This window comes from Bacillus rossius, chromosome 18, assembly GCF_032445375.1.
Source record: "Bacillus rossius redtenbacheri isolate Brsri chromosome 18, Brsri_v3, whole genome shotgun sequence".
Taxonomy (NCBI): Eukaryota; Metazoa; Arthropoda; class Insecta; order Phasmatodea; family Bacillidae; genus Bacillus; species Bacillus rossius.
The window spans coordinates 1,236,848-1,250,458 of NC_086345.1; the positions used below are offsets into that span (position 1 = coordinate 1,236,848).

Sequence of the window (13,611 nt, forward strand, 5' to 3'; positions counted from 1 at the left end):
ATGAAGCTGCGGGGAGGGGGGACCACAGGAGCAAAATGAAAAACTGAATGAATTTGTGTGCATAACTTAACCTAGGCTAGCCTAACCTAACCTAACCTAACCTAACCTTACCTAACCTAACCTTTGTGGCAGTCCTGCAATGACATTTTTCTGCGTTAATGTATTTCGGCGTTGTGGTACACAGCAGTTTTCTAGCTGTCAGCGTTGTAGTCAATTTGGCATTCGGCGTTATGGTTTTCGGCGTTATTGTACGTTCAGCGTTGTGGTATTTCGGCGTTGTGGTGCATCCCCGAGCAGTTCGACACTCGCTAGTGTTTCTAGCGCGGTGTCGCCCTCTTAGCTACTGGCACGCAGTCTTATGGCCGTGCATTAGGTGAACTACGATATTTGAGCAGTCGGACAGAGCAATTATGATAAATCTGCAATGAGCCCTCCAGTACTTTTAAAAATCTGTACCAATTGTTTTATGTCTTAATAATCACACTGAAAACACGTGTTTAATGAAATTTTCACTCTTCTAAAAATACAGTTCAAAAAAGAACTCCGGAAACAGAACTCACCCGCTCTCAGAGTATGCTTAAAGCCGCCGCCTACCTAGGCTCACATGTGGTGTGCAGAGATATCCTAGTGGCCTCTGTTTAAGAAATATATGTCTATACTAATTCGTACATTTAAATAAATTCATGTATATTAAACATTATGTATTTTTTTATTTCAATAGATACCTGTAATTGTGCGTGTGTTTTATTTAGATATGGGTATTCACTTCGTTCATCATGTTCACTATTTCAAATTCTCATTCCTCCACAAGTAAGACACTATATTTTAAATTTTATTTCAATGGTTTTAGTAATTCATTTGTAACTAAAATCTGTTCTGTATGAAATTTTGAGGGCTACATTACTGGAAAAGTATTTGTTCTAGTTAAACACGCATTACATCACACACAAATTGTGGTACAGCTAAGAAAAAACCATAACTAGCTTATTTTAATATACTGTAACTTTTATGTGCCATATTACCTAAATTTTGTAAAATTTATTTTAAAAAGTTTTTCATTTTTGAATTAAATCATGGCTTTAGATAAAGTCGGCCTACTTCTTTGAGTATTAAATCAAAAAATGTCTGAAATCACTAGTTAAGGCTTGTAAACATATTTTTATTATTTATCTGTTTATATTATTATTTCCATGTAACTTTATTTTACACTTATTTTACAAGTCAATATGACTTCAATTTTACCAGATGCACCATATCAATTGCATTCCACTCAAGGAGTAGACAAAATAAGAGATAATACTCGTAAAGATATTTGTGTACCTGCTTCAACTAGAGAAAATTTTTAAATAATATATAATGTTTATTTAGGTTTCATGTTCTTATTTTTCTTTTCCGAAACTGTTGTTGATTTTTAAAATGTTTTCAATATATTTGCCAACAACATGGCAGCCGGAAATGTAGTTGAAATTTTGGTGAGTGACAACGAATCATTCTAGCAGATAAGTGAAGCAAGATGGCGATAAAAACTAGATGTTTCTAGCAGATGACAATATTATCCGATGTGTCTGCATGACGAAAAAATAGCAAGAGTAACTTATCCATTTGTATAAGTGTTTTCTCGGGGTATCTCCCACTGGACTGTTCATTACCTCGAGCTAAACCTCCATACCGCCTGGTGACTATTGCGATCTCTGAAATTGAGGAGATTCGTTCGTAGTACCGGACGGTTTGGCTACGAATTGAATTGAATTGAATTGAATTAAGAGGTTGTGGACTCTGCCCCCCCTCATCGTTGGGCCAATGGGTGGCAACGATTGTTGGCAATAAGTCTGCCAGCTGGTTTATTTACAGTTGAGAGCGTGAGCTTTGCCGCCATAAGCTCCAACAACGGCTAAGAGGGCAGCAGGTCGGGGGTTTAAAACCCACTGCAGTAAGCAGAGACCTGACGGTCTATAGTACCGATAAACTGAACAGTCCATTGTCCGGCACATAATGACACAAGAACAGAAGAAATGGTTCGAAGACCTATTGGAACCTCCTAGTGCGCCTTTTCAAGGCGATTGGTCAGAAAGACGGAAGGCAATGGTTGATGCCATAATTGGAAAAAATCTGGATGCAAAGAAAATTACTGTATTGGTGGACAAACTGCTGGAACCAAATATTAATTTGGCAAGTATTGGAACTCCTGGTCGAGAAGAAAGAAAATGGATTGTAAATATATGGCCCATTATCCATGGACAAGATCGTGCAGTCGTAGGACTAATGCTAAAAGATATTTTGAGTGAAGAAATGCAGAAGAAACATGCTGATAAAGATATTAGTCAAACTGAATCTTTAAATTCAACAAACTGGGATGAGCAACAATTGTTATTTCAAGCTGAAAAACTAGTTAAAGATCTTACTTACTACGCAACTACTGAGATTTCTAAGGTAAACAAGAGTGCTACAAACTATATGCTTCCAAGAATTGTGGAATTAAAAGGATTAGTAGACAGAGTATTACTTGATAATGCAAAAATGAAGGGTATTATTGAAACCCAACAACAGATGGCCTCACGAGCTGTTACTGCTGGACCAACTTATTCATCTACCTTGATAAGTGGGAAAATTGACGAAACAACAGAATGGCCTATGTTGAAGCCAAAGAAGGAAATTGTGTTTGTTCTTCCTGAAAAGGAAGATCAAACAAGTGAAGGTACAAAACAGGATCTTCTAAGAATAATTAATCCTATCAAAGAGAAAATGCAGTTCCAGAGTATTCGGAAGATCTCAAGAGGAGGGATTCTTATAGAATCTGAAGATAAGGAAACTATTGCGAAATTATTGAAGGATGAAAGATTCAAGAAATCGGGGATTCGGGTTGAAAAACCTAAGTCAAGGGATCCAAAAATTATAATTTTTGATGTGCCCAAAGAGTATGACTGTAAAAATTTTTCAGAAGACCTTTATGAACAAAATCTCTCAGAAATGGATATTTCTAAGGAAGAGTTTATCAAAGATTTCCAAGTAAGAACTAAACGTGTACGTAAGGATAAGACAGACAGAATACACATGATAGTAGAGATAACACCTAAAATAAGAAGTCTTCTGAAGAGAAAATCATCTATATATATTGGATTTTCATCATGCCATTTTAAGGACTTCATATCTGTATCTCGCTGTTATAAATGCCAATCATATGGTCATATAGCCTCTTAATGCCATGGAAATTTAACCTGTTCGATATGCAGCGAACAGGGACATAAATATCAGGAATGTGGAAAAAACAAGATGGTGATAAATGTATTAATTGTAGAAAGTAAAATCGGGAATATTGTCACCGAGTAGATTCTACGGAATGTCCGGTATATAAAAGATTTCTCAAAAAAGAACAAGAAAAGATAACATATGAATAGACAACAAATTATTAAAATTGGACAGTTGAACATGCAAAGATCTGCTGTGGTAACTAATGAATTAATTCAAATTGCTCAAGACAAGGATCTTGATATTCTAATGCTTCAAGAACCATATTGTGTTCGTGGGAAGATTGTTGGCATACCTGGCAAGATAATATGTGCAGGTGAACATCCTCAAGCTGCTATTTGGATTCGAAATCAAAGATTAACCTGTATGCCATTAGCAGGACTGACAAATCAATACCATGTATGTTTATTAGTTGATTGTGGAATCTTTAAGATTAATCTGGTTTCTTCTTATTTTAAATTTTCAGATGATATATCAGTACATCTGGAACATTGGCAGAAGATAATGGATGTACTTAAGAAATCTAGAGTATTATTCTCTGCTGATTTAAATGCCAAATCTGCATTATGGAACTCTCCTATTACAGATGATAAGGGAGAAGAAGTTAACAATCTACTTATTGCAAATGAACTAGAAGTATTAAATAGAGTTGGCACACTCTCTACATATGTTTCACCGGCATGGGATACTGAGACTTATATTGATGTAACTATTTGCGACAGAAGGACTTATCCTAAGATTTCGGAGTGGACTGTATGCCAGGAGAGTAGAGTGATCATCGATTAATTCTATTTCAAATAAACCTGGATGCTGAAGATGTAATATATCAAGCCTATAGGAAAAGATACTCTCATAGAGCTATTAACTGGCGGTTATTTGATAAGGATTTATGCAGAAGATCGCAAATATTACTGGAAGATACTCCTGACGATATAGAATTATTTGTTCATAATGTAACTGCATTAATAATTGAACTATTTGAAAAATATTCTAAAGTTTTGCACCCCAAAAGCCTTGAACATCCCTGGTGGGATGATGAACTTGAGAAACTAAGGATCAGACTTAAAAATTTAAGAAGAAAATTGAAACAGATGTGGACTTATGAAGTAATGCACACACTTAAAGAAAATTATAAAGATACGAAGAAAAAATAAAAGATGTTAATTAGAGAAAAAAGAAGATCATCTTGGCTTAGTTTAGTTACCAAGAAAGGAAATGAAGATCCTTGGGGTGTAATATATCGACTATGTGCTGAGAAGAATAAGCTTCCTACAGAAATACCAGGTCTTGTTGTTGATGGATTACAGATATGCTCTATATCAAAGAATTTAAAAATTATTCTGGATGGACTTCTACCGGATGATTGTTCTGCAGACGAGGATTAATTATGCAAACAGAAGAGGGAAGAAATGAATCAAGTTCCTGCTACTCTTCCCATACCTGAGTTTACAATACAGGAGTTAAGGAAAATTATAAAGGAGCTAAAGCCGAAGAAAGCACCTGGACTGGATAATGTAACTGTAGAAATGCTCTGGAGAGTATATACTAGAATGGAAGATGTATTGTTGAAAATGTATAATAGGGCCTTGCTCCAAGAAGTTTTCCCCAGTGCCTGGAAAAAGGGTTTATTGAAAGTTATATACAAAGGATATGGGAAGGACCCTTCGCTGGTTAAATCTTACAGGCCTCTTACAATGTTACCCATTTTGGGTAAAATATATGAGCGCCTAATAAGTAAAAGACTACATGCTTACTTGGAGAAAGTTCATGTTTTGCATAATCGCCAATATGGATTTCGCAGAGGTAAAAGTACAGAGCTGGCTCTGATGGATGTGCTTTCTACAGTTGAATCAAGTTCTTATGAATATATAATGGGAATAACAATCGACATATCTGGGGCCTTCGACAATGCTTGGTGGCCCCAGATTATGTTTCGATTGAAGCAACTGAGGTGTCCCTCAAACATTTATAAAGTGATACTTGATTTCTTATGTGATAGAGAATGTACATGTCAACAGGGACACGTAGAATATAATAAGACATTAACCAAAGGCTGTCCTCAAGGCTCAGTCCTTGGTCCACTTCTTTGGAATGTGCTATTTGATCCACTTCTTAGTGAAGAGTTACCAGAAGATTGTGTCATATACGGCTACGCCGATGATGGATTTTTATTAATCCCTGCTAATTCAAGATTCATGCTAGAAAAGAAGTCTGAAGAGGCTTTAGGTATTGTTCACCAATGGGCAACTGCTTCTAAACTAAAGATTGCTCCAGAAAAAATGGAAGGTATTTTACTCAAGGGTAAACTTAGTGTTAATAGACCTCCCACAGTTCGCTACGAGGGACGTGTTGTAAGAATTAAACAACTTGTTAAATATTTGGGAGTACAGATTGGGACTGGATTCCGATTCCACGAGCATATCAAGTACATAACGAAGAAATCTGCAATATTATTCCACCGATTACGATCTACTACACCTGTTAATTGGGGCTTAAACTATAAGACCCTAGAGATTATTTATAAAGGAGTTTATGTGAGTATTTTAACATATGCAGCTGGTGCTTGGAGTCGCATTGCTTGTCAAGTTCATCCTCGAAGAACTTTATTATCCAGCCAACGAACTGTACTTATTGCTATAACTAAATCTTATAGAACAATTTCAACAGATGCACTCCTAGTTATAGCCGGACTCATACCCATTGACCTAGTTATATATGAACGTGGGCAAGTATCCCAGTTAAATAGGGATAGGAAGATCTCTGTGGCAGAGAAGAAGGAACTTCGGCGGAATGTTATATCAAGATGGCAGGAAGCTTGGGACTCCTCAACAACAGGAAGACATACGTACAATATCATACCTGACATTAACGCAAGACTTAAATGTCGGTGGATCACACCGGATTATTATGTATCGCAATTTCTCAGTGGCCACGGAAATTTTAAAACAAAACTCTATTCACTTGGATTAGTACAGTCACCTCTTTGTCAGATTTGTGAAGTAGAAGATACAGTACTGAATGTTTTAAATCAATGTAAGAAGACAGAAGATATCAGAGAAAATTATACTCAAGAATTACTGACACTAGGATATGACTTTCAAGATCTTCGAAGTCTTATCCATAATAAGAATTCTTTTGAAATTTGGAGAAACCTAGTAACAGAAATGGGGAAACGGTTAGAAGAATTTGATCGGTGGTATGCATCTGTGGAAACGGACAGCGATGAAGATTGACTGTAAGAAAATTTTAGAGGAATTTCTCTCCAGTTGATTTACGTGATAAACATTATGAAGATAAACTCTAAATATAGATGAAGAAAATTTAGTTCTGGCTATGGAATTTAATTAAGGTTTGAAGCAAGAAGGAAAATTTGTTCACTTTCATGATGTGATAAATATAATAGTCTAAAACCCATTTTAGGTGAAGAAAATATTTATTATAATTTATGGTGATGGTAGGGGAAGGGGGGGCAAGATGGGGACGCTAAGAAGAAATTGCCTTAAAAAAATAATGGTTGTTGCTAATATGGCGACAAATATTTCTACAGGTGCACAAAATGTCAGGCTATCTTTGTAAACTAAAATGATAGTTACAGATTACTCACTGAAAACAATGGCAAAACATTTACGATCTCACAATAACACCCCATCTTGCCCCATACATGGGGCAAGATGGGGCATAACTTGGGGCAAGATGGGGTGCCATTATTTACACATGTCACATACATAAGCAGTGTCTTCGTCCTCATCGTCTTCTCCAGCACATGCACAGTGAGCCCACCCTTGACATTCTATACACTTAACCCACGCTTCCGTTGATTCAGAAAACAAATGACCACAAAAAATACACTTAGCATCGTCAGTTTCTTTCACTTCAGAACCTTTGTCCTTTTTCTCTTTGGGTGGGCCTACTCTTCTTTGTTGTCATCATTCTGTGCTCTAGGTTCAGCTTGTTTTTGCAAGAAACAGCACGTTTCCCAGTTTGAGCTTTCAGGTCATTTATATATGGCGATTCAGTTAAAATAACAGTTTTCCCACGGCGCCGATCACTATAATTGTTCCTTTCTTTGCCGAAATGGGGAAACGGCATTGTATCTTTTGGGGATACTCGACTCAATGCACCAGTGTTATTTTGTACAGTGGAGAACGAACAGCTAGGAAATATGCAATTCTTGTTTACTACAGGATTCGAGGACTCTGGTATGCTATCTTTTTCAGTGACATTATCAGGCATCATTCTGTCAGTAGTTTTGGACGAACAACTAGGAACAGAATTATCCTTCCATACTTGAGAACCCGAAGATTCTGGTATGCTGGCTCCTTCAACGACACTAGGCGCTGGTCTGTCAGTTGTTTCGGAAGGCAAGAAATCACTATCCTGAAAGACCTCAGGGTGTATTGGCCATATTCCCGTGGTTTTGAAACCATTGATGGCTGTCGTCATTGTGGCTTCTCGTAGAATAGCACTTCCAAACAAGCTGGCTATCTGATACATTGTGACAACACGCCCTGGGTGGCATCGCAACCAATGGTTACTGCAACTTCATAATATGTGCTGAGTGGCTTCATGAATGTAACGTCCAGTGGCTGGAAACGATGTGTGCAGTGCGGCGGGAAACAGAGGAGGATAACCCCGTTTACTCTTGCTAGATCAATTAGTTCAAGATTTTTTGTTTGTGTAGAATGGCCGTCAAACAGTAATAAAACACGATTATTTTTGGAGGCGTTAGTAAATTGCATAAACCGCTTGAACCACCTTACAAAAATGTCGGACTGCATCCAGCCTGATGGATGACATTCGGCCCAAGTTCCAGGTGCAGACCCATCCAACAGTTCGTCTTTCATTCTCTGTCGAGGAAATATCATCGGTGGCATGTAAACGCCTGGTGCACGGACATAAAGTTCTACAGTTACTGTTTGTCCTCTCTCTGCCGATTTCAGAGCTCCAACTTGTTTTCTTCCTTTCGAAGAGATGATTTTCGATCTTCACTTTGGCACTGATGACACACTTGTTTCATCGCAGTTGTACACTCTGTCTGGAGTAATTTGGTATTGGTCATACAGCTGTCCTAATAGTTAAAAAAATTGGTTTTTACTAGACTATTACAAACGAGCAGGTATGGTTTTTAAACCTATAATATAACTACAACTTATCAAAAGCATTACTCTTGGCATGACAATATTTAGGAGCTTTTAAGGAGCAAGATGGGAGCAATGTTAAGGGGCAAGATGGGGACGTCCCCATCTTGCCTCAACTGTAGCATAATACTTAAAAGAAGTATAATAACTTTACAGCTTTTTTAGTCAGTTCCGCGGTTACAGTATTAAATACCTCAAACACAATGTTATTCAATACAAGCCAAGAAATATAACATTTTAAATCGTGGCTTACCTGTTGGCCTTGCCAAAACCAATTAAAATAAGATCAAAACAGTGAGATACAATAAAATGGCCACCGAACACAACTAAATACTCCAAGCTTACTAAAATCTTGTACGCCGAGCCAGCGTGACTTGCTCTTCGATATTAAATCCTTTCCCGTAAGATGGCAGCACCATGCAGACAAATAAACACCTGCCCCATCTTGCCTCACGACCCCATCTTGCCCCCCCTTCCCCTATATATTCAGAAGATTCTGAAGAAAGAAGAAAATTTTTGTTTAATATTATTTATTTTGTTTACTTTAACGTTTATTGGATAGAGGAAATTAATCTTACATGAAGATATATAATATGCATATAACATTAACTATGGGGACAAGTCAATATAATCTCTTACTAACCCCGATAAACCCTTTGAAAATAAGTTAATATAAAGATTATATGATTTGAAGATAAAACTATTACTAAATTGATAAATCTCCTATTATACCCTAACAGGGATTACATATAGGAATGAAGCAATAGAAATAATGCCTTTATTATTTATTGGAGAAATCTGTATAAGTTGTGGAATTCAGTCTCTTTTGGACAACTTGGAGAAAAAATGTGTATTTTTTATTACAAAAACATCCGCTCAGGACAGAAACCTTAACCATCATGTCCCTTCAGTGATTATTTTTTTATTAGTTTCAATATATGTGTTTTTTTTTCAGTCATAGAGTTTTTACAAATAACTTAAAGTTCACGACGCAACCAAAATTATTTTTTTAATTATATTTTATTTTTAAATATACATACAATCTTTAAAAAAATTGATTTTTCTATTAAATATTTTGTGTTTGCTAAAGTCAAAGTCATGAACTCAGATCGGGTCTTTATAGGAATTAGGCCGACTTTAAAGAAATTGGTCTCTCTTCAAATAAAATTGCTCTTCGATGAGAAAAATTTTCAGCTGTTTTAAACGGAATTAAATTTTCCCTCAAAATTAAATATTTTCTCTTGAAATATGCAAAGTTTTGTTATTTTCAATCCTTTTTTTTTCCAGATAAAAGGGGTAATTTTTATGTTAAAGTGTGTCCATTATGGCAGAATATAGTATGGCCAACCCAGCTTCTCAGCTTGTAAGCCTAAATCATGTAATCGGAGTATATAAGTTAGAAATTTTGCTATGTAATAGAGATATTGCTATATTTGGCAAAAATTCATGTAGCATACTCAAGTGTTATATTTTTAGTAAGTAAAGGCTTCCTCGCGGCAAAAGTAAATAAATGTTTGTGGTATGTGACATTATGTATCTTCCAGCACCATTAACAGGTTCTCTAAATGGTTTGTTTCACTTACTCTGAGTTCAGGTGGGAATATGGGCTCCTGAGAGGGATCAAATGGCGTGAACTGGCTCTTGTTAAACAGTTCCTCCTCTTGTTCTTCGGAACCATTCGTCTTATTCTTGCAGCACTTGTCGCCGAGGGCACAGACACCGTTCACACCGTTCACACCGTTCACGCCATTAACACCGTTCACGCCATTGGCATACTGCGAGGCTTGTCTCCTCTCCCACTCCTCAGTGAAGACTAGGAACCCTTCCAGGATTGGTCGGTAGCCGGTGCATCGACACAAGTTACCTGTAAATAGATACATCGATAATGGTTTAAAATTAAAAATCCAAATGATTTATTATTCCATGTATTTAATTATATTCAGGTTGACTTAAAAACATACACATTGTTTTAAAAACGTACTTCATGAACATAAAGTTAATAGAAAGTAGACAAAACCACCAATAAATTTAAGATACCTCATGTAAAATGGATTATCATAATGTAAGTTACATTTTATTAAAAATAAAACTGTTTAGTACTTGATATTTGGTATGATCCGGTGCAATGTATTTCTTATAGGACTACGATTTTGATGGTGGTAACTTGGCAATCATCAGGGTTCGGCCATCTTTAACTCAAAACTCTTCAAGATTTACTCCAAAAAAAAAACTCAAAATTTCTCGAAATATCCCTATTTATAGAGAAAAAATACCGTTTTGAAGGAAAATTTCCCGTTATATTTTTCATTAAATCACAAATTTGAAATTCGGAATGACTCGAAAGAACCCAAATTGCTAAAACTGGCTTAAGAGTCCTATAGGCAAACCGCGCTAAGCCGCAAAGACTACAACTTTACCATAAACGTGAAATTCAAATTCTATAATTGTTGACCAAAAATTTGGAAATTAAATTCCAAAATACATTTTAATAAATTCGCTTTTTGAAATAATTATTGATTTGATAAATTTATATCTTTACATTTATCGTGTTTGATGCGAAAATAATAATTTCAAGAAAAATAATTTATTCAAAAAAATATAATAAAAATTAACTTATAAGAGTTATTAATTCCTCAACTACGAGCCTCTAATTGATTCGACCGATATTGTTTCGATCATCTTCCAGTGATAAAAGTAAGTAAAGCAAAAATCTAACTAAATTCTAAATCCTGTTACACTGCGTGGAGTTTATTATTCATATGGAACATTCTAGAATCCAAGAGGGTGTCCATAACGAAAATCGCAACGATTAGCCTATGTCATAGGTAGTACATGCCCAAGATGGTGGGAAAAAAGAAATTTGCAAAATTTTTAGAATCCAAGATGGAGGCCATAACGCAATGTTAAGTGGTGTTTTATAGAAATTTTGATTATTTTTTATAAATTTTAGAACTTTTTTCATTAAAATCGGATAATAATTACAGATCTTCAAGATGGTGGACATGACATAATACTAGTTGTCGATATATACCTTGTCATTAGTGGTGGTAGGAGAGTCTGTCGATGGCTTCCGTGGAGGAAGAATCTATAATATATTTTTTTTTAATTTCTGATCTCACCGGGTTCGAACCAAGGACATAAGTGCGTGTTTGAAATAATATTTTATTTTAATTTGATTATTTAATTTTTTTAATGAATTGTTTATCTTTTTTCAAATTTCTAGCATAATTACGTAAATTCAAGATGGCGGGCTTAACGAATAGTGCAAGGATCTAGAATCCATGATGTATTTAACGAAACACGCCATGATTATGTCATACACTTTAAATATGGCGGACGCAACGAAATTTGCAACGTTTATAGAATCCAAGATTGCGACCGAAACAAAATGTGCAACAGTGTTTTAAAATATTTTTTATAAAAAATTTATAATTGAAATATTTTTTTTTTATTTTTTTACCAAATTTCTAGAATAAAAATTACAAATTTTCAATTTAGCGGCCGTAACGAAAAATGCAACGGTTACGTCTTAATACAATAAAACGGTCATGGCATCCTAATTGAGAAGGAGGGGCTTGGAGTGTCTAGTCGTTAAGGAATTTAAACAGTTTTAGGAATTTCGAAGCAGTTGGCCTTTTTAAAGACTAAAACGGGAAATTTTCTCTCAAAACGAGAATTTTTGCAGAAAATCGGTAAATCTTTAGAACTTTACAGTCATTTTGAGTCATTTTGAGTCATCTTTTAATCATTAGAGTCATCTTTTTAGTAATTTTTGAGTCCAAAATGGCCGCCATGACATCAGAGCAATCGCTCATTGACCCGCTCCTCGCTCCTCAGACGGAAGCCACTACTGTTCATCTAGTGTGTACTGTTTATACTGTGAGTCTGATGTATGTACTGTTTGTCCAATGTGCATACTGTGTGTGTACTGTGTGTTCAGTGTACGTACTGTGTGTCCAGTGTGTAGGACTACTGTGTGAACTGTGTTTTCTTTTCTTTTGTTGAATGTGTATTTTCGTTAAATGTGCGTAGTCAAATCTGTAGTAGCTCTGAACATCTCTTAGTTATTAACCTCTTGGTCTTGATAAAACATTTTTCATGATTTATTGGTTCTTAAGTACGCGTAAAACATGTTCTGTTGGTCTAAATCCATGAATTATATTTTATAGATATTTTAGGTCTGACCGTTCGAAGACTTTTTTGACTGCTTGAAATATGTTATATTAGCTATCGAAGAAGAAGTTCTTGAGGTACGGAAATGTCTGGTCTATACGTCTGACAGTGTTCATTACCTGGTCTTGTGGTTTGAAAAATCATGGACAATGCATCGAAAAAAAATGACTTCCATGTTAGGCAGTTCGACAACATTTTAATTCGTCGGACAGGTATCTTGTCTAGTTTTTTTTTTTTTCGTAGAGTGAATGATTAATAAACTCCACGAAAGTTAACGGGTAACATAATTTTAAAATTTATTTTAAGCTTAAGTTATCCTTAAACACTGGTCGAGAATCAAACCAAATACGGAAATCCATTGCCTTAATCATTATTTTAATATTTTTTTTATGAATTTTGGAATCTTTCCTTATTTTGTTCATTATTTATTTTGAATTTTAAAGTTGGGGGTCAATGTATCCTCACCTGCTTATTGGAGGCTGGTAGTTGAGGAATTTAAGCTGCTTTAAGGATTTTGAACCTGATTTAATGAAAAGTATTTTTTGTCTAAATATTTTTTGCATTGATGAAGTATCGAACCAAGGACAGGAATCGATCGAGTCAATCAGTATGTTAGTAAGTGACCTTTTTTCAATTCATTTTGGAATTTTTCCCGAATTTATAGCTAAATATTTACGAATTTCCTAGACTGTGTCCAAATTTCAAGTTGACGGGCGCCACCAAATAATAATTGATTACTGCACTTTAGTGGGTAAAAATTAAACTAAAATGGTGGAAGTTCACTCTAGCAGACGAAAACCACATGGCGGCCTCCAGCAAACGAAAACAAGATGACGAACATTCAGTCATACTATCTGGTGGGATATCAGTCTGTCTGTGGCTTCAGTGGAGGAAGAACGGGTTTGAACCGAGGACTCCATGACGTAATTGCGTTATATAAATAATATTATTAAAATTTTATTATTTTTTTATAAATTTTAAATCTTTTCCCATTAAAATATGGCGGCCGAAAATAAAATTGCATAAATATACTCGATGGCGACCATGACGAAAA

At 35.5% G+C, this 13,611-nt stretch overlaps 1 protein-coding gene across 2 annotated transcripts in view; it reads right to left on the reverse strand.

Moving 5' to 3' along the window:
* LOC134541170 (xanthine dehydrogenase) overlaps positions 1 to 13,611 on the reverse strand; it is a 228,666-nt gene that overhangs the window by 181,408 nt on the left and 33,647 nt on the right. For both annotated transcript variants that reach the window (XM_063384399.1, XM_063384400.1), the window contains exon 5: positions 9,968 to 10,248. In XM_063384399.1, coding sequence (XP_063240469.1) covers positions 9,968 to 10,248 — 281 coding nt within the window. The remainder of the gene's footprint in view (positions 1 to 9,967; positions 10,249 to 13,611) is intronic.